The 21,830-nt window shown below is 49.8% G+C and overlaps 1 protein-coding gene across 1 annotated transcript in view; it reads right to left on the bottom strand.

Annotated features, from left to right (window-relative positions):
* Positions 1-223: 223 nt before the first annotated feature.
* Positions 224-21,830, bottom strand: part of GAREM2 (GRB2 associated regulator of MAPK1 subtype 2) — a 40,480-nt gene continuing 18,873 nt past the window's right edge. The window contains exons 3-7 of the mRNA XM_056852705.1: positions 12,893-13,023; positions 8,423-9,265; positions 8,072-8,377; positions 3,041-3,207; positions 224-1,124 (exon numbers count right to left, since the gene is read on the bottom strand). Coding sequence (XP_056708683.1) covers positions 224-1,124; positions 3,041-3,207; positions 8,072-8,377; positions 8,423-9,265; positions 12,893-13,023 — 2,348 coding nt within the window. The remainder of the gene's footprint in view (positions 1,125-3,040; positions 3,208-8,071; positions 8,378-8,422; positions 9,266-12,892; positions 13,024-21,830) is intronic.

Consider the following 21,830-nt stretch of genomic DNA (forward strand, 5'->3'; position numbering starts at 1 on the left):
AGGCTTACCCAGCCCTCCTCATTAGCCTTAGCTCAATAGACCCATCTAAGAATAGATGTCTACATACAGTCCCCCCGTGCTAGAGCTTGGTCCCCCCCCCCCCCGCTTTCAATCTTCGGCTGAGGGTCTGGTGTCTTGTCTGAAGACCATCTACGTCACTCGCCTCCCTCAGTTCCAGGAAGGAACCGTCCCCTGCAATGCTCTCTAGGTCTCCTGTACAATTCTAGATCTTAGGCCTCCAGCCCTTGATAAACTGCATGATTTTCTTGACCTGAAGTTTGGTGAGGTGGAAGTCCTCTGACAGGATCTCCTCTGTGAGCTGTACAAAGATGCTGCCGTCGATACGCTCACGGGCGAAGAAGCTGACCACGTCCTCCGAGAGGCCGATGAAACGCAAGCACCGGGACACCTCCTCGAGGGCCAGCGAGGACAGGTCAGCCGGGGGCTGCCAGGGCGAGCCGTCCCCATTGAGCCGGGCTGGCGGCACCTCAATGACCCCCTGGGCCAAATATAAGCGAGTGACCCCTCCCTCGGCACCATGAACAATGGTAGGAGACAACGGAGCCACAGCCGTGCGGATGACAATGTTTTCGGTTGGCTCAAAGGCCTTCGTCGGCCGAGGAGGGGGAGCAGGGCTGTAGTGCAGCTCCCCCTCTGGGGAGGAAGTGCCCTCAAAGGGGTCAAAGGTCTCTGGAGAGGATGCAGCAGGCTTTTGCCACTCGAGGGACTCCAGCCAGTCTGAGGAGCCAGAGGAAGCCGGGCTGGAGGAATAGGCCAGATTGGCGAAGGGGTTGAGAGCCCCAAAGGGGGCAAAGCGTTTCTGAGGAGGGGGAGGTTTCAGGCGGGGGCAGCTGTGGTAGCTCTTGATGGAGGCGGAGTCGCCGCTTCCCAGCAGCGGGGTGGATCGGCCGGTTGCCACGCTGGGTCCCAGGTCGCTGTAGGCCCACGGATCTGACCACGAAGACACCTGTGTGGGCTGCGGTGGAGACTGTGGTTGTGCCTGGGGACTAGAAAGCGGGCGGGTAGAGGACTCCCCAGCTTTGCAGTCACCCCACGTGCAAGGGTAGCAGTAGAGGGAGTAGGAGTCCGGAGACGGGGAGCAGCTGCCACTCCGTGGCCTTGACCTGGATGGAGGGAGAAGAGGAGAGTCCAGGGGTCAGCAGAAGCAGGGAGGAGGAATCTGTGCTCAGCAGGTGAGTGTGGTTAAGGTCCATAAAGGACAAAAGCTTGAAGAAGTCAGAGGTTCTAGCACCCCTGCTGGCTCCCAGGGGATCCACAGAGCCCTACATCAGTAATACCTGAGGAGGAGTAGGAAGAGGGAAAAAATACTTGGTTTGTATACCTCTCTTTACTGAAAGGAGTCTCAAAGCACCTTACAATCATCTTCCCTTCCCCCCGCCCACAACAGGCACCTCGTGAGGTAGGTGAGGCTTAGAGAGTTCTTGAGAGAGCTGTGAGTAGCCCAATGTCACCCAGCAGGCTGCATGGGGAGGAGCAGGGAATCCAATCTGGTTCTCTAGATGAGAGTCTGCTGCTCTTAACCACTACACCATGCTGGATCTCAGAAGGGCAGAAATGCAGGCAGGTTCCAGTCTTGGCTGGTGCGCTTCGTCCGTTTTTTGCAAAGCCTTTCCCGTGTGCTACAGCTGCACAGTTCAACACTGTTGCTTGGAACTCTGGCAACGGCTGGTACCAGTTGCCAGTAGGGTTGGGCAACCCCAGAGGGGCAACTGTCTCTGCAGGACCCCCTCCCCAGCTGACTTTATAGAGGGCTTCCAGGAATGTCACATACAGCAATCCATCCTCAACACTAAAGGTCCGCATGAAGTGACCAATCTTAATCTTCAGTGCTGTGATGGCACAGGAGGAATGGGGGGGGGGAGAAGAGAGAAGGTGAATGCAGGTGTGGTGGGGAGGTAGAAGGATGGGTCCCCTTCCTGGAAAACCTGGAGCTGGTACCATAAGCCCCCTGTCCTGCACGAGGATTCCTTCCTGGCCTCTGCTGTCCTGGTTTACAAGCAAAGGGGCTGGCAAGTGGCAATCTCTGGGAGCATTAAAGCAGTGTTACTGGAGCTGTAACCCTGACTCCTGGGATTCTTCCATGAAGGATGGTTCTAGGGGAAAGCAAGGTGCAGTTCCTTTTTTTGCAAAACGTAGAGCCAGGGAGACTTCCAAGGAGAAGAATCCCGCTTCTCTCCGCAGCTACACATGTGTCAGCTGCTCAAGACAATGCTTCGTTTGCATCCATCCCTCCAAATAGCCATCATGTTTGGACACCAGAAATTTTGGGCCCTGAAAGCTTCCAGCGGACTCAGTGCATCAAGATCAACCCAAAAAGAGCGGTCATCCTCTGTTACACAAAGATCAGAGGGAGTTAAGATTGTTCCTGCAATCTTGATCGTCATGCGAGGCCCTGCTTCAGGTGTCCCTCCGCCACCTGGGCGGGGGGGGGGCAATCCAGGAGGGGGCCTTCTCCGTTGCGACACTGGAACTCCGGAACTCTCTCCCCGGAGACACTCGCCTGTCCCCTTTTGTGGCCGTCTCCTGCCAGAAGCTGTTTTTGTGTGTTTCATCTGGCATTCCCTCGGTGACCCCTCCTTTCTGCCCGGTTTTTAATTGTTGTTTTATGTAATTGTATTTTATTGTGTATTTGTTTTAACTTGGTTTTTATTGCTTGGATGATATGTATTCGGTTTTTAAAAATGTGTTTTTGTTATGCATGCCTCACTGACTCTGACCAGGACAGAAAGGCAGGCTAAATGTTTTGTGTAAATAAATAAATCTGTGTGAATCTCCTCCATCTGGCAAGTACTCAAGACTGGCCCGTGCAGCAGCCAGCTCCCTGCTCCGAGGAGCGGCTTCATGAAGGAGTCCACCCAAAGATGTGTCTGCCCTTGGTCCCCTTTATGCTGATAGCATGGAGCCTAATCTGCGCCAGAACACCAAGGGAAAATAATGTCCCTGAGCATATACAAAGTGCCTCCCCCCCACCCGCTGCTGGCACCGCCCTTGATGTAGGTCAACCCCTGCCCCCACTCACACGATGTCGTGAAGTCCAGATGAGTAGTAGGAGAGGCTGGAGCTGGGCGAAGCAGCCGGCTGGAGCTTGGGGAAGCGCAGAGGCACTGGAGGGCTGGAAGAGGCGGGCGGGTGGCCACCCCGTGGGGGTACTGGGGGCGCAATGAGCAGGCGGCACTCCTCCCTCACCTGGAAAAGACAAAGGGGTATGGATTGTCATCTGCTGTTGGGGAAGGGGAGGCAGAGAGAGGGAGGCCTCCTGGGGGCAGTTCCAGATCCTTCTTTAAGTGGGAGTGATACGCAACAATTTGAGTTTGGATGCACCAGAATCTTATGGGCATGGCAAACTGAGAGGCTAAAATGTGTGTGTGTGTGGGGGGGCTTTTGTAGGGGGCTACTCAGTTGGTGGAAGGAAGGCAGGGTGCTTAAGGCTTCCTGCTGATCATTCCTCATCGATGTCCAGTGTCGTCCCCCCGCCCCCGTAAGATTGTTTTCCCTCTTGCAGAGCTTATGTCCCATCTTGGAGATTGCGAGGGGGGGCAATAAGAAGGCTTTAAAAAGGCTGAGGTGGCACTTGCAGGGGAGAAGGGAAGAGTGGCAGCTTCACCCCTGCAAAGCCCCCCCCCCTTCTCCTGCATCTGCCCTACTTGGAAAATGCCAGATTCGGATAGTTTGACCTTGGTATGGCATTATGAGATGCTATTTTATTCTTGATCTCTTCCTTCCCCAGCAATTCTGATTGACAACTCTTAACTAGAATGGGTGGGCAGGCAATTTGGCAGCAAGATTGCCTCAGAGGGAGGGAAGCCTTCCAACTACTTCCCAGGCCCCAGTCTAAGCTCTTTATCCTTCATGCATTCACCACTCCCTGTGCAAGCACTAGGCAGGAAATGGACAAGTCCGGCCCCTGGAGGGATTTGTAGTATGTCTGGAGGGCCCATCTGGCCAGAGCTGCAAGGAGTAGAGGCAATATGTGGGGGGGGGGGCACCCTGCATGGCAAAATTATGTCTCCTCTTCCCTCTCCTGCCTAAGATACACACCACCTGCAACTCACATGGCCTCCCATGAAAATGATCCACCTGAGCTAATCACAAAGATCAGGAAGCCTGAACTGAACCCCGTGGGACCTCAAGAGACACCTGCAGGAAAGCCCTGGCCTTAGGGCCCCGTCCCCTCTACCCAGAACCATCGTAACAGGATGCCAACGACAGCATAATTGCCATAAAGAACTTTGCTCCTGTTAAAGGCACATAGAAACCGAAGTGACGTATTTTATACGGAGTCAGTTGACATCTGACTAGTCTGACTAAATGCAATAACAATGTAATCAAATAGTTTGAAGCATGGGTTTTTGCTCACTGCTGGGTGGTGTGCAATTCTGAGACGACACTGTGTACATTCAGATGAATTTATGTCAGTCAGTGAGTGTGTGCAATTAATATAAAGCATTAAGAGCTCAGATCACCTATCAGTTTATAATTTATGGCATATACCAAAAGAGCAAATGGATACGCCCAGATTTATGTGACTTTCAGTCAGATATGGAAAAAAAACCTTCCTGATCTGCCCTGGGCAGCTTCCACATGGACTCTGCCATGGCTTCCTTCCTTGGCTTCCACATGGCTCTGACTTGGCTTCCTTGCCGCTGTGCTGGTTTTGGAAGCATCAATGTGAGGTCATCCTCAATTTGCCCTGTTTCTGCCTTTTGTCCCCGCTTTGCTGCACTCTTTTCCAAACCTTTTTGAAAAGATAGTTGTCCCAGGGCCTTTGGGTTCCAGATGGTCAGGAGGGTGTGCTTTTTCCCAGGTCCTGCCCAGATTGGTGCCATTTCACTTGCCTCATCCCTCATGGCAGCCATCTCCACACACAGCAGAAGGCTTTTAAAGCAATCAGGAATTGCTAGATCACTATAGCGTTATAATGTAATAGTGCTCTGTGGCAATGCAGTATTCGTTGTCACTTTCATTTAAAAAAAAAATTAAGCCTGTAGTCTTTTTTGTTCCTGAGTTATAAGGGGGAGGATGGGGTATAAAACAAATTAAATAAATAATAAATAAAATTCCTGTTTTTGTTTTACAAAAAGCCCTCTGGTGAAGGGGGAAGAAATGGTGGCTAAGGCAAGGAAAGGGCGGAGCAACCTCCCATGTAGATGCCCCGTTGCCACTGTGAATACCTCAATGGCAACAAGAGCTAGAGAGAATATCACCTCTGTGTGGAAGCAGCCCTGGAACTGACTGGCCTTCAAGGACTGAACCTCCTTCCCTGGAGGTTTTTAAGAAGAGGCTAGGTGGCCATCTTTCAGCAATGCTGATTCTATGACCTTAAGCAGATCATGAGAGGGAGGGCATCTTGGCCATCTTCTGAACATGGAGTAGGGGTCACTGGGTGTGTGTAGGGGAGGTAGTTGTGAATATCCTGCATTGTGCAGGGGGTTGGACTAGATGATCCTGGTGGTCCCTTCTAACTCTATGATTCTATGATTCTACGACACAACTGCCCCTAAATACAAATAGCCCCACGTCAAGTTGCCTTCTCCAGAACACCCAGTTCATCTTATTTTGTTTAGTGTCTTATTACTCTGCCTTCCTCCAAGGAGCTCAAGGCAGCATCCATGGTCCTCCTTGCCTCTGTTTTGTCTTCACAACAACCCTGTGAGGTAGGCTAGACCTAGAGAGAGTGACTGGCCCAAGGTCAGCGAGCCTCAAGGAAAGAAGAGATTTGAGTCCAGGTCTCAAAGGTCCTACTCCAACATTCGAACCATTACACCACACTGGCCCTCCAACCTACCCTGCGTCCAGGCTTTAGGATGTACTTTCCCCTGCTTCTGCTCCACATCACTGGCTGCTGTTGGTGGGGCAGAAAAATAACTTCCTAATAAAAGCAGGAGGGGTGTGGAATGGTATAGTATAGCCCAATCTTGTCAGATCTCGGAAGCTAAGCTGGGTCAGTACTTGGATGGGAGACCACCAAAGAAGACTTTGCAGAGGAAGGCAATGGCAAACCACCTCTGCTTAACCACTTGCCTTGAAAACCTCATAAGGGGTGGCTGTAAGTCAGCTGTGATTTGATGGCACTGTACACACACACACACACACACACACACACACACACACAATGACAGCAGGAGGCATAGCAAGTTAAACTAGAAGTAACTGGGAGGGGAGATACTTGACATGGGGCTCCCATTTTAAGTGCAGCTCTAGACCCCTTACAACACACAGTTATTCCTCAAGCCATCACCCTGTTCCACCTTTGCCCCACCTCTTACAGACGAGTCAATATAATCCCCCATTTCCTGCAGGGAAATCAGTAAGCAGTGGGGGGAAGGAGAGAAGAGTACCTAGAAGAGTGAAAGCTGCCTCTATGAATGTTTAAAGCCCTCATGGGTCAGTAGTGATCCGGTGCTTGCACAGGGGAATACCTTTACCAAACTAAAGGTATCCAACCATTACCTTCAGATCAGGTAAAAGACCATGTAATAGCCACTGTGAAAGGATTCGCTACCCAAGACCCTGGAGAGCCACTGCCAATCTGAGTGGACAACACTGACCTTGATGGACCAAAGGCCTGGCTCAATATAAGGCAGCTTACCACCAACCACCTCAGGACATAATGAATGCCATATATTAGGTGCGCATTGTGTGGAATTATTTGGGCGAGAGTAATATGTACTTGGGTGTATACAGGATACCACACGGAGCCATGGTTCTGGAACCCCTCCAGCAGTAGAGGACCACAGCCTGCTGGCCAAGAACCTAGACACATAACACTGCCTTGTGTTCCTTTAGATTGCTGACAGTCTCCGGACATCTCAAGTGGGGGATTAACTCTAAAGAACAAGGTGACCTCACCTACAGACCCCAATGGGTGCTGGCCTGTGAGCGAGGCAGAGAACCTCCTCCCCTCAGCTGAGAAGGCAGCTGCCTGTTGAAAACGACTCTCTCACTTTGAAAGTTGCCCCTGTTTCCCAAACAGAATCTGCCTGGGGGGCTCGTGTGGACTAATCACATTCCCTTTTCATTTTTAGACTCTTTTCACTTTCTCTCTTTGCAGGTCCTACTTTCCTTCCAAACATCTGTTGCATTTTTATTCTAGGGTTGCCAGATCCCCCTGGGCCACCAGTAGGGGTTGGGGGTAGGGTTGCCAGCTCCAGGTTGGGAAATACCTGGAGATTTCGGGGGTGGAGTCTGAGGGGGCAGGGTTTGAGCAGAGGAGGGACTTCAATGGAATATAATGCCATAGATTCCACCTTCCAAAGTGGCCATTTTCTCCAGGTGAACTGAGCTCTTTCGCCTGGAGATCAGTTGTAATAGTGGGAGATCTCCGGCTACCACCTGGAGGTTGGCAACCTTAATGGGAGGGGTAGGATTGCTAGATCCAGGTTGGGAAACTTTTGGAGATTTTGGGATGGAACCTGGGAAGGACAGGGACCTCAGTGGGGTACAATCCCACAAATATGGTTGCCAACATCCAGGTGGTAGCTGGAGATCTCCCACTATTACCACTGATCTCCAGGTGACAGAAATCAGTTCATCTGAAGAAAATGGACGCTTTAAAAGGTGGACTCTATGGCATTACACCCCATTGAGGCCCCTCCCCTCCCAAAACCTTGCCCTTCCTAGGACCCACCCCCAAAATCTCCAGGTATTCCCAAGTGGGAGTTGGCAACCCTAGACATAAACACTCCAAAGCATTAATTTTCTCCATGGGAACTAGTCTTTGTAGTCTGGAGATGAGCTGTAATTCCGGGGGATCCCCAGGTCTCACCTGGAGGCTGGCAACCCTATTTTTATCCCAGCCTTTCTCCAAGCCCCTCTGGACGGCATACAATGTTGCCGCCCTGCATCTTCACAACAACCCTAAGAAGAGGGCTGTATTTAGTATGGAGATTCACTGAAAGAAAGTAAAAGCTCTGCAATCAGCCGGCAAGCTATGGGGGGCGGGCAGCAGAGCAGGGGTTTGAAGCTGGATCTCTCCGGTCAAAGTATGACACTCTGGCACCCGACAACACACATTCTCAACACTGTGGCCGCCAGTGCCAGACTCTCTTACCGCTTCGGATTTGGGTGGGACTGGGGGCGGAATCTCCCCCAAAGGCTCGGCTTTCAGGAGGCCTTGGCAACGTGGGGAGCCAAACGGGGAGGAGATGCTTGCAAAGGAGATGAGATCACGATGGCCCTTATTGGCACTCTCCAATCCTGGCAGGTTGCTGCTGGGTTCCGAGTAGTTCTCAGTGCTCTGATTGGTCCACAGCTCCTCGTACGGGAGCTCCTGAGTCCGGAATGTGGGTTCGGCCCAGTCGGGCGTCATGTACTCGCGCTCAGAGTCTGAAGCCTCAGCAAGATGGGCAGAGTGCTCCTGGTGGGAGGGGAGGAGCAACCGCTGACTCCTTCCTCCTGGGGCGGAGTCCTGGCAGCCACTTTCGGCGGCGCTATAAAGGCAGAGCGAGAGGCGCTGGAAAGACTGGGCTAGTTCGTTGTGGGCGTAGCCCTGCAAGCAGAGCCGTACACGACGTGGGCTGGCACACTCTTCCGAGAAGTCCGGTTTGGCCTCGCGCACGGCCTTGGAGTATTCGTTGGGGTCAAAGCATTCCTGGCAGAGGGCGGCACACTCGTGCAAAAGCTTTTCCAGCTGGGCGTCTCCGCCTCCACGCAACATCCCCTCTGGCAGCAGGAAGCGGGGCATGTCTGTGAGCAGAAGGAAGTGGAAGGGCGCCACCTCGTCCCTGCGGAGGATGCAGCACAGCACCACAGTCTTAGAGATGATGCTCACCAGCTTGTAACAGTGGCCCTCGCGGATGGCGTGCAGGTCGTAGGGATTGCGAGGCGGTCGACTGGGGACGGTCACGTTGACAGGCAGTCGCACCTTCTCGATGATGCTGCGGATGGTGTGCTCCCCCTCCTGCATCTGCAGCTCCAGTGGGGAGCGGGTGCTAAAGCGCCCCTTGCACTGGAAGGGGAGGCTGAGGCTTTCGTTGGTCCGGTGGTTCATGCAGATCAGGCACGGCATCTTGCCTTTCAGCTGCTTGCTGCCACCACCTCCACTGCCGTTCCCACCGCTTCCACCACTGCTGCTGCTGGGGCCTCCCGCTTTGCCCAGCTTGCGAAGCAGAGTATTGAAGCGTGACTTCTCCTTTGCAGCCTTGGCACACAGGATCTCTGCCTGCCCCATGAGCGTCAGCTCATCCCCCGCGTGCAGTGTAAAGTTGTACACCTCGCTGTCCTCGCTGAACTCGCCCGACACAACCTGCGAAGGAAACCATTGGGAAGTCGAAGAACGTGGAAACAAGGAGAGTCCTACAGAAGGAGGTCCGGCTTGGCCTATTTACTCTGCCACATTAGGGCGGCTTCTGCAGCAATCAACTTTTCCTTCTCTTTATTTTTCCCACCTTTCCAACAAAGACCTCGGGGTGACACATGTGATTCTCCCTTCTTCCCTTTCATCCCACAACAACCCTGTGAGGTAGGCCAGTCTGACAGAGAGTGACTGGCCCAAGTTCATCCAGTGACCTTCCATGGCAGAGTGGAATCTAATCCTCTCTAGTCCTACTCAGATACCCTCTAACCATTGCACCTCATGGTCTGTATTTCGAAGCAGATCACATTCTACCAGCCACACACGGCAATGTGTAAGGAGCACAACAATCCTTCTGTTGTCCCAGCCAGGGATTGCAAAAAAAGGGGGGAGGTTAGATGGGGCGTTGAGCACATGAAAAGTCTCAATATGGGCAGCATTTAACATGGAGGGTCAGTTCTGCAGGCCTGCTCCAGAAGCCAAACAGAAATATCTTCTGCAAAGGGTAATGTGGGGAAGGAAAGAGGGTCAGGATTTAGCAGCAAGAACACTGAGCTGTGAAAAACCAAGGGCTGGGCCTCCAGAAATGCCTGATTTGTGGGTGCGGGGGGCAGGGAAGTCAAATTCCAGTAAATTAATTCATCTGAGTTAATTCAGATTTTTCCACAGAATAGGTTATTGAAGGGATTCTAAGGCTGTCATCAGTAGGGGCGCAGACACACCTGAAGTCACCAAACCACCTGTCTCCTTTCAGCAGAGCACAGAGGCTAGGTTTTCCCAGTCTAGGCTGCCCCAGGATGTGGTGATGGCTAGTCATGATGCATACCTATTTTCTCCAGGATCAGAGGAGCATGCCTATTATATTAGGTGCTGTGGAACACAGGCAAGATAATGCTGCTGCAGTTGTCTTGTTTGTGGGCTTCCTAGAGGCACCTGGACTTGATGGGCCTTGGTCTGATCCAGCATGGCTTTTCTTATGTTCTTATGTTCTAAGCAAGAATTTAGCCTCTTCAGGTTGGAACCAACTTCCTTAACTTTTTCCTGGGTTAGAACTGGTATAAAGCTTATTGTACTGTTATAATTTAATTTTAATCCATGTATGTGTTTCATGTATTTTAAATTGTTGTTACCTGCACTGAGCCCTGCTATGCAGGGCGAGGGAGGGCTATAAATATAAGTATAAATAAATAGACAGATAGATAGTGTCCCTTCCCTTTTGTCTTAATTAGGGGTATCTGACGTTTCAGTGTCCAACACAGTCCATGATATTTGCATTGCACCAGCAGTCTTGGATCTCTCTCTTGCACTCTCTTGCAAACTTGGAATCTGTTTCGGGAGGGTAGTCAAGTTGGACTGCAGTAGAAGAGCTAGGTTTGAGTCCAGTAGTGCCTTAGAGACCAACAAGAATTTCAGGGTGTACGTTTTCCAGGGTCAAAGGTCCCTTCATCAGAAGGCATCTGCTGTATTCTGAAACGTTGGATAATATCTGTTCGTTGTTCTATTCCTGAGCACGTTAATCACTGGACAGGAAGATACCGAGGTCTGATTTAAACATGATGCTGGCAGAGCACAAGAACTCCACCGGGGCAGGGGGCTTTGTGCTCCGCAGCAATTCATGGAAACTGTGCTGCAACCCACATTGCGGCTTTGCACAGCTGGCAACCCAGTTTGAACGAGACCTGGTGCGTGAGCGGAGGAGTTCTTTTCCCTCGCCAGCATCAAGTTTAGATCAGGCCTTAGAGGAACACAGAAAAGGAAGAGAGCAAACGCCTCTGTGCTGGGGTTTGTACAGGCTTGTACAGAGCACTGGGGGGCGGAGGGGAGGAGATAGGAAACTGGAACACGAAGCTTTAAGAAGGTCAACAAGGCATTTAGATGATCCTTCCCCTAATCTTCCAGTCTCCGCTGATTATTAAAGTGGAGCCAATAAAGCCAGGGGGAGATATGTAAAACATCTGCAGTCAGATTTCTCAAAAACAAGTCTATTAAGATGCTTAATATTTAGGAACAGACGAGCAGCCCTGCCAGACTAGTCCATAAAGGTCTTTCTAAGTATGGTATCCTGTTCCAAACAGCAGCCAGCACGGTCCTTCCAGGAAGCCCAGAAGCAGGATATGAAGAAAACAGACAGCCCAGCTTTAAAGCCAAAGGATTTAAAAAAGACCACGGTTACACAGCCCGGACAACCTACAAGAACCAATGAACTCTGACCGTGAAAGCCTTCGACAATATTTTGATTTAAAAAAGATTTATTTACTCTGTTTTGTAACTCCCATCCTTAGTTTACCAGCAAACAACTTTGGTTTGCTTGCACGGTTGGGTTGCCAAGTGCCAGGTCGTAGCGGGCAAACCCCCGCCAATCCATCTGGCTGCCCGCCAACCAGCTAAGGGTCGGCGGGTAACACGTGCACGCGCGTCTACCCGCGGCATCACATCACTTCCGTTTTACACCCAGAAGCGCCGCATCACAAGGGGCCATTTACAACTCAAACTCCCAGTTTGAGTGGTAAAAGGCCCCTTGCAATGCGGTACTTCTGGGTGTAAAACGGAAGTGATGTGATCGCATTGGCGCAGCCGCAGGCAGTCTCACCTCACCTCTGCCCCAAAAACCTCCCACCGGAGGAGAGGGGGAACCTGGTAAGCCTATTGCACGGCCTTAAATCTGAGCGACCCGAGCAACCCAGGTATGGCAAGGTTTTATCATGGAAAAGATCTTTATTCATAAGATTGCAATTTGGGTTACCAAGAAGTTAATTAAAAGGGCTGCCCTAGGCAGAATTACACCCCACTAAGCCCACTGACCAGCTCAGGCCTGGGAAACTCCTGGAGATTTGGAGGCGGTGTCAGGGAGTGTGGAATTTACGGGGGGAAGGGGGCTCAGCAGGGATGCGATGGCTGAAGTCTGGGTTAAAGAACACCTCTTCCACCCCCTCCCCTTCCTCTGAGGACACTTCCTCCCATCAAAATTCAACTTTCCAATTTCCTACCCCATATCCTTGAGGTTGGTAATCCTAATTTCAATGGATTTAGAAGGCTGTAACTCTGTTTAGGACGGCACTGCAAGTTGCAGAAGGCCAGGGTTTGGGTAACCAGCTCTGTTGTGATGTAGCAGCTCAGGTCTTGCAAAGTTCATTTGAAAAACGCGTGAAGAGGAGCAATGCTGCCTCAGCCAAATGCAAGCTTCTAAAACACTTTACAAACCTGCAGCACTGTGAAGGGCAGGCTCTGAACAGCTCAGCTCTTTGTTAACGACCAATAACACCATTTAGGATGAAATTTAGATTAAACGGAACAGCTGAATTCAAGAAACTGAACTTCAAATAAAGAAAGGGAGATCTGGGACTCCCTCTTAAAGTGAGAAAGCTGTGGAGAGAATTCTCACATTCCCAAACACATTCTCAGTCATCACACACTCTCGGCATAACCTACCTCGCAGGGTTGTTGTGAAGATAAAATGGAAGAGAGAAGAGTGATGTAAGCTGCTTCGGGTCCCCACTGGGGAAAAGGTATAAATGAAGTGAATACATAATAAACTGTGCTTGGGGGAAGATACGCTCACCCTGTGGAAGCACAGCTGACCTTGACGCTGAAGGTGATGGCCTCCATCACAAACACTCGATCTGGGAAGATGCTGGCCACTTCCTCCACACTGTTGAAGTACTGGACTGGCTCCCGGACGTCCCTGTCCTGGTCCAGCAGCTTAAATTTACCTGCAGGATTGGAAACCAAAACACATTAGTTTGGTTTTGGGATGCACTTGCTGGGAAACCCGATCCAGAGATGGCTGCTGCAGGCCTTAATGGTAGCCAAAAGAAACACCAGGCTAGCATCCCTGAAAAACAGGCAAGAAGAAGGGAAGGACACAGCTATGGTGAAACAACACCTCCCACTTCCCCTCCAGATCACTCGTGTCAGATTTGCAACTTGGGAAGAGAAACATTTAATTTGCACTCTGCTAATGCTCAGGGGCTAGTTTAACACGGTCTTTCCAGCTGCAGAACAAGTTTATCTTGTTCGCCAAAAGAAGAAGAAGGAGAGCTGGTTTTTATATGCCGACTTTCTCTACCACTTAAGGGAGAATTAAACCAGCTTACCATCACCTTCCCTTCCCCTCCCCACAACAGACACCCTGTGAGGTAGGTGAGGCTTGCCCAAGGTCACCCAGCTGGCTTCAAGTTTAGGAGTGGGGAAACCAACCCGGTTCACCAGATTAGAGTCCACTGCTCCAAACCACTGCTCTTGACAACTACACCATGAGTATCCAACAGGGCAAAAGGGCTTTTCCTGTAGCATCAAGAGCCTCAAAGCCACACAAGACACTAAGGAATATTCCGGGGCAAAGAGACCAGAATTTCCCACAAAGCAGGGGATGAGTTCCGACTGGACATAAAAAAGAGGAGGACCATCCAGGTGAGCATCCTCAGAGATTCTGAAAGGAGGGGTAAAAGAAAGGGGGGGTTAGTTCACCCTGTGGAAAGAAAGAAATTTGCCTTCAAGAGCATGGCTTCAATAGAAATAGTTTCCAAAAAATGGAAACAAAAATCTGGTAAGCTTAGCTTATTCAGGCTCTCTCTTAACAAGGTAATACATTTAGAACTAGGGATAAAGGACTGCATTTAGTAGCTCCTTCTTGATTCTACCTTTGCTCAGTCATTCACTCAGTTAGTCTTTTTTGCTTACTTCAGGGCTCTCCCCCTTTCTGTGCTGGATAAGTTTCTTTACAAGTAGTGAACAATTTTCTTCTCCAGGAACTGGTGTCTTACTGTGGTCGTTCGGTACTACACAGACCTCCACTTGGCACAACACTGACCGAGTTACAAACAGGATGCTAGGAAACTTGTGCCTGGATTTGGGTTATGAGCAGTACTGTCCTCAACATAGGTGTACCCTTCTAAGTCCATTGAGGTCAATGGACTTTGGACTTCCTAGCTTTGACATCTGCCACGAGACGGGACAGGATTCCCCATTTTAGAGACAGATGCGACACTGGGGAACTAAAATCCCAGGGACTCTTGGGAGCTTGGTGCAGGGAGGGGGGGGTTCAGCCTCCCTCCTGTGCCATTTGCCTGAGCCAAAAATGGTTGCTGTGCTTTATTTCACATCCTTTCACCTACCCTGAAGCTGTGGACTCTGATCTGGAGAACCGGGTCTGATTCCTCACTCCTCCACATGAGCAGTGGAGGCTAATCTGGTGAACTGGATGTGTTTCCCCACTCCTACACACAATGCCAGCTGGGTGACCTTGGGCAAGTTACAGCTCTGTTATAGCTCTCTCAACCCTACCTACCTCACAGGGTGTCTGTTGTGGGGAGAGGAAGGGAAGGAGATTGTAAGTCAGTTTGATTCTTCCTTAAGTGGTATAGAAAGTCTGCATATAAAAACCAACACTACTTCTTCTTCTCCCCAGAGGCCCATGTCCTTCATTTGCATTCTCTAGTGTATGCATTAGTATGATGCAGCAGTTAGACGGCCAGAGAGAATCAAAGCTCACCCCCCTCCCAAGTTAATTACAGGACCCTAGGCCAGGTCCCGGTTCTGTAGAACCAACGTCTGGTTCTGTCCGCGTAGCAGGGTAGCCTCCTCTGCGGTGAGGACGGGAGTGCAGGCAAGCAGGGGCTCCTTCCACCACTCTCCAGGAGCGACCTCCCGGCTTCGCTCTTCCCCTTCTCCATACCAAGTGGTTAGCGGTCCTCGGTATAAGTCGCCCCATGGTTCCGAGGCTGCCCGTTCACCGGTTACGACCCTCTGTCGCTGTCCGGCTTCCGAGGGCAAGGAGGTCCACGTCGGCCTCCCAGGAACATCGGTAGGCCCGGGCAGGCGCTGCTCCGGGGTCGTTTCTTCCCGGCCAACCTCAATATCAATGACGGTCTGCAGGAGGTCCTCTCTCACGGCGAGCGGATTTGAGGATTGTGCAGACATACTAATACTAACTAATTCCTAACACAAAAATAAAAAAGAAGGCTGGGGATTCTAACCTACTGTCAGACTCCAGGACCTCGTTGCATCTCAGGAATAATAAACTTCGCTCCAGACGTTGCAGAGAGTTTTTAAAAGTTTTATTAAGAAAGCAAACGAGTTCAGTGGTCTGTACAACTTAAGGTTAGAATGACGACGGGGATTTTACAGAACAGCTTTATAGGGTGCACACACTAGAATTGTTTACACATAATGGCTTTGAAATGCAAAACATCAGAGTTCTCTCAAACTTCAAGAGAGAGAGGTTTCCGGCAAAATCACACCTTGAGATCAGAGCAGATTTACAATAGGAAGGCTACTTTGAAATGGAGACATTGGAGCCTCTGGCCATAGCACCTTTCTCCCAAACTGAAAAGACTTTCCCACGGGACCAGAAGGTGGTGGTGGGAACACGGAGCTCGCTATCCAGGGCTCGATTGCGTGCCCTCGCTGACAGGTATCTCACAGGGTTGTTGTCAGAGAAGAGACATGGGGCAGAAATGAGAGGCACAGCAGCTCAAGCTGGCCTGTAAAGTCAGACTCTCACATTAGAAAGACCGTGAGTTGGATCCCACAGATTCATTCTGACAGCTGAGCCTTCCGTGAGTGAAAGGACCTTGAGCCTCTTGCATCAGAGGAGTGTCCTGACCTCATACCAGAGGGAAGGTGCTCCCATTAAGGGAATGAATCCATATGATCCAACCCCTTCTCCCAACGGAGTCCAATTGTGATTACTCGGTGGTGAGGGAAATGACACTCTACACATGCTCAAAGGTCCTTTCTTTTCTTATTCCTTCTCTGAAAATGAAGTTAAATATATTGTCACTTCCCAAATTCCAGGGCTGATCTGGGTGACACTCAAATGGTCCTTTTCCACATCTGAGCTTTGTTACTCAAGACAGGTTCTGGGGGTGAGCCCCAGTGAATGTGTCCCCTACATTTATATCTGCCTTTGGAGAGAGCCAAAGCAATGAATTAAATCAGCTGCCCCTTCTCCCTGTGGGGCCCTTGTAGCCATGGAAAAGAAGAGGAGGTGCCAAAAAAGAGGCAGCGGTGAGATCAGCTCCATTTATGGGAAGGCTCCCTCCCCCTTTCTGCCCCCCCCCCGTCAGAAAGTCCCTGAAGACAGAAAGACATAGAAATCCCAGAATAGAGAGGAAGCCAGCAAGAGAAGGCCAAATCAATGTGTCAATTGCTTTCCAATCCATCACGGGCCGGCTCTCAGACTCTCTGACCATACGGCAGAGCAGGCATGGATGTTTCATAGCATCTGACTGTCAGCACTCCTCCAAAGTGCCTGGCAGCCCTCAGATGTTGTCAGTGGCTCTCCCGGGACTGGAAATTACCTTTCCCAGGAATTCACCCGAATGGGCTTAACTCACCCTTTGACCCTGGTCACTGTCATTTATTTAAATTGGGCAACTGATGCTCCAGTCTTTGATGAACATGCATTCAGAGTTTTGGGAGGGTAGCCACGTTTGTCTGCAGTAGAAGAGCTAGATTTGAGTCCAGCAGCTCCTTAAGAGACCAACAAGATTTCCAGGTTACAAGATTTCAAGAGTCTTCTTGTATCTGGGAAAGGGAGCTTTGACTTCCAAAAGCTTACACACCAAAAATCTTGTTGGTCTCTAAGGTGCTACTGGGCTCCAACCTATGTGTTCAACATAGTCAGACCTCTGGTCCATCAAACCCAGGACTGTCCACTATGACTGGCATAAAATGTGGGTGGGACATATGTGGAGGAATGGAATACTTGTAAGGGGGGGAAAGACCTTCATCTGCAAGGTTTGGACCACCCAGCAGTCTTCACCACACGTACTCCCATTGTGCAGAACTGGAGGACAAACCAATTAGATAAGTTCATGGAAAAGGAAAAGTCCATCTCTGGCTATTAGTCATAATGGATAAATGGATCCTCCATGTTCAGAGGCAGGGTAACTCTACCTGTCACTAATTGGTATTTAAATAATGTGGAAGGCTGTTCCTCCACCCTTACCCCACCTCCTCATGCCCATGAGCTTCCTGGAAGCATCAGTCTGCCCACTATTGGAAACAGGATGCCGGACATGGTAGACCTTTGGTCTGATCTAGTATGGCATTTCTTATGTTCTTAATAATGCAGAAGAAAGTAATGCCCTTGAAAACACCAGTAGGAGAGAGACTTGACGTGCTTCTGGTGATCCTTGGAGACCCTAGTCTTTGAGAATCAAGCCAGCCTGCTCCTATCTGCATAGCCCCAGCAGGTCATCCACATAGCTTCACCTTGGATTCTGTCTTTTGGTCACACTAGGGTGTGACGGAATGGCGGGTGCTGGTCTTTATAGAGAAAAGAGTCAGGAAAGGAGGCCCAGCCTGGAGAAAAGGAAGTGATGAATGACTTGCAAGCTGTTTCCAAAGTTTCAAAAGGATTTCATTCAGCCAGAAGAGAGGGAAAGCAACCTGTCACCCCATCTGTCTTCCGAGGATGGGAAGCAGCAGCAGCGGCTTTAAGTCAGAGTCAGATAGAAAGTTCTTCCAGAGCGCAACCTGTCGGAGCACTCTGGCAGCTGCAGAATCTGCTCTCTCTTTCACCTTTGCACGCTTACAAGAAGCATCTCGTCTGGCAGGTACTCAAGATCCCACCCTGGAACCACTGTGCACTGAGTCCAATCCTGTGGTTCCCCAAAACTGGTGGCCAAATTCACCCACCTGGCCTAGTTTCCTTGCTCTCTCTCGCCTAACAGGGGTACAAACAGCTCCTGGGCAGCCACTTCCCACAGAGGACTGCAAATGGAGCATGCAGACAGAAGTCAGGAGCATTAAGGGATAAATCAAGGATTAGGGATTGATCGCAAGGGCCTGCCCCTTCTGTGAGCTATAGGCAGACCTTAATGGACTATCTTCTCCCCCCCCCCCACAACTCCCTTTCATCCATCCCTCCATCAGACACAGTCTTCTAGCCTTTTGATTTAAATTGAGCTCAGCTTTGGATAAAGATGGATAAAGATGAATTTATCAGGCAGAATCACAGAGTTGGAAGGGACCTCCAGGGTCATCTAGTGAAACCCCCTGCAGGGGTTTCACAACAACCTCCCCCTCACCCCCAGTGACTACTGCTCCATGCCCAGAAGATGGCAAAAAAAAAAAAAAAAAAAACCCTCTCCAGGATCCCTGACCAAACTGGCCTGGAGGAAAATTGCTTCCTGTCCCCAAAGTGGTGATCTGCATTCCCTGGGCATGTAAGAAAGCGCCACTGACACAACCCTTCCTGCCCTCCCTCTCATGATCTGCCTAAGTTCACAGAATCAGCATTGCTGTCAGATGGCCATCTAGCCTCTGCTTACAAACCTCCAAAGAAACCTCTCAGCCTCAGTTGCACGCAGCCTGTATGTATGTCCCCAATGAGGCAAACAATTGTTAACAGGTGTGAAACAGTGTGTGGGTGTGAGGGGGAAGTATTAAGCTCGTGTCTCACAACTACCATGTAACAAAACAAGGGGGGGGGGCCACTGGAGACCTAGTAACAGAATTTCTAGTGTCTCATCCATTATATTATTGTCTCAAGTATGTTTTAAACAGGTCTCTTGAGAGGCAGCACGTACATTTTCTAACTGCCTAATTCACAAAATATCCAGCTCTTTCAATTCCCAAAAATGGCTGACAACACTCAAACTGAAACAATAAAACAAACACTTTAAAAACCTATCCAAAAAAGCATTAAAACAAACATTAAAAAGAGCAGATGAAACATCTGTGAGCACGTTTAGGGGCCTGAGAGCTACATCTGGATCTCCACCTTCCCATGGTGCCCCTAGGTGGCTGCTTTAGAACCCAGAACACTCCAAAGCAGACAGAGACACAGATGTGGCACTCTCTCCCACTCTACTGCTCTTAATCACTCCCGGGACCTCAAACTGCTTGACAATTTTCCAGGAGCATCATCCACTAGCTGATGCTCCAACTCAGTGGGCGGATGCGCCTGACCAGGAAGCCATCTGAAGGATGGATGTGGCTCCTGGGCCATTGATTGTCCTCCTTTGAGACAGAACATAAAAGCGCAAAATCGACTGCCTGGCTTGACCACTTCAGTGTCCCTCTGCATGTGTTCACACACATGAAAGAGGGAGGTGAGATAACCTCCCAGTCCACTTCTGATTTCCGTTCCAGGGTGCTGGAGCAGGAAGCAGAAATCTCAGGAATAACACCACTAGCAATTTTTAATAGCAATGTTTTCAAGTCATTCCCTGAAGGCAAACTAGGTGGACAAAAACCCACTCCACATTTGTTGCCGGTTTTGAAATACTCTGCCCTCAACCTCACCCTTCCCCAAATGCACAGGATAAAAATCTAAGAAGATACTTCAAATACTTCTGTAAATCTCCATCTGACAGAGACAGCAACTGTAACTGAGGCTCAATGGATGCTTTTCCAAGATCCTCATATGACTTCCTTCTACTATTTGTTCAGGATTTATTAAAGGAGTTTTACCCCACTTTGCCACTAAAGTAACCTACAGTAAGTGCCGTTTATGAATCCAGTAAGAACTATGGGTTGGATCCATCTGCAGGTTCCAGGATGAGATCTGCTGCTGTAAAAAATATCCCAGTGAGTTCCAGCTTTAACCAAGCTCCAATTCAGTTGCCTCAGCTCCCTATTCCAACAGTGTAGCACACCTTCAAGCTGTTACTAGGGAAGGGGGGAACTGCATTTTTTTCTTTTTAAAAACTTTAGCAGCCCCCCCCTTCACCAAGGTCTGAACCCACCGTTCCCCAGGGAGATGGGGCCCCATCTGCAAACACTTCCTCAAAAAGCCCATTTGCTCAGCAACACCCTCATATCCAGCAAATTAGAAAGCTTCGGGAAGATGGGCCGTGCAGACCGGAGCCCGAATGAGACCCACTGTGACAAGCAGAAGAAACGACGCGGGCAGAGAGCCAGGGTGGCACGTACATCCCCAGTCTATCATTCTACAGACAACTGTGTACCTTAATCTCACCCCCCACACACACACACACACATCCTAGGGAAGGGATGATGTGGGAACAGGATGCATCAATAGGGGGTGGGGAGGGGAAGAAAGTCCTTAATGCACCAGCTGGAAGAGGTACAGGAGCTTTACAACAGATGGAAATGTGTAACCATGGTACCTGTGGCCTCTTCTGTGCCCCCTCCCTCTTGTCGCAACCAGAACTTAGAGACTAGATAGTGGATAATGAACGGGTGCCTTAGTTGTAGCCACCAAATCTTCCTTTGCAATCTCACAAGCCAGAACCACAGAGAACCAGAGTGCGTCAGGACCACCAAGAACCCTCACAGGCCCCAGACAAAGAATCCTTCTACACACACACACACACACACACACACACACACCTACATACCACCCTGAACCAGTCCAAACATCACAAAAAAGCAAATCACATGCTTTGCCCAGCACTACGGTACCCCAGGTGGCCAGGGTCCCCAGAATCTCATCCTCCTGCTTCCACCTCTTGGTGGCCCTGTCATGAGCTGTGACCTAAACATCCCAGATTCAAATCCTACAAACTGCCACAAACTCTCTAAGTGGCTTCAGAGGGCATTGTGTCTCCTCAGACTTCCCAGCTCCAGAATGTGGGGATAATGCAGACCTACACAACAGGGTTGGGGCAAGGATTACCAAGATAGTGTATGTCATGGTACTCTCAAAACTCGCTATAAGCAAGTATAAATGCTATTCTCTCTCCTGCCCCTTGCTTTCTGATGCCATAGCTGTACCAAGTTCACACAGCTACTCCATATTAGTTAAACTGGGGTAACTGCAGCCCCGTTTCCGTACTTGCAATCCCCAGATCATACTAGATCATCAGTTTCATCCATTAGCACCAGTGAAAGGTGGGGAAAGTGAAGTCATGCTTTACTGTGCTTAAAATACTGATAGCAAAAATGATAGTGTTAGGGGGTCTAAGGGTGCAAAAGAGACAATAAACTGCATTAAAGGGGTCTGTGTCCAAGACAGTTGTCATAATTCAGTCACAGCAGTTAAAATTCACTCTACTCATGGCCACTAAATGCAAATAAATATCCAGGGTAATTTAATGAGGACTGTGTGTGTGTGTTAAGTGCCGTCAAGTCGCTTCCGACTCAAGGCGACCCTATGAATGAAAGTCCTCCAAAATGTCCTATCTTTGACAGCCTAGTAATGAGGACTAGTAATCCTTTAAAAATTAGCCACCATACTCAAAAAACAAATTCACAAGGATGATAAGTGGGTGAAACAACCCCGCTCCGCCCCCAGCAATGCATTACTTGCTCCAGGATGATAACGAAATTCAGATCCACTTCATAGAGAACAGAATTAGGGGAGATTAAATAAGCAAGGTAGCAGTTCTCAGCTTTTTGCAATCCAACAGCCATTGTTTAATTTTTTTCCCCCAGACCTGCTAGGCCTTCCCCCCTCCCTTGCCAGCACCGCCCTTTTTCAAAGAGCACGTGTCCCATGGCTGCTTCCATTCTCTGGTGTCCAAAGAACAATACGATGAGACATTTTTCAGCTATACTTTCAAAGCAAGTTTAAGCAAAATGTTTGTGTTCTCTGCACGTGGCC

Source organism: Euleptes europaea, chromosome 7 (assembly GCF_029931775.1).
Source record: "Euleptes europaea isolate rEulEur1 chromosome 7, rEulEur1.hap1, whole genome shotgun sequence".
In the NCBI taxonomy this organism is placed as follows: domain Eukaryota; kingdom Metazoa; phylum Chordata; class Lepidosauria; order Squamata; family Sphaerodactylidae; genus Euleptes; species Euleptes europaea.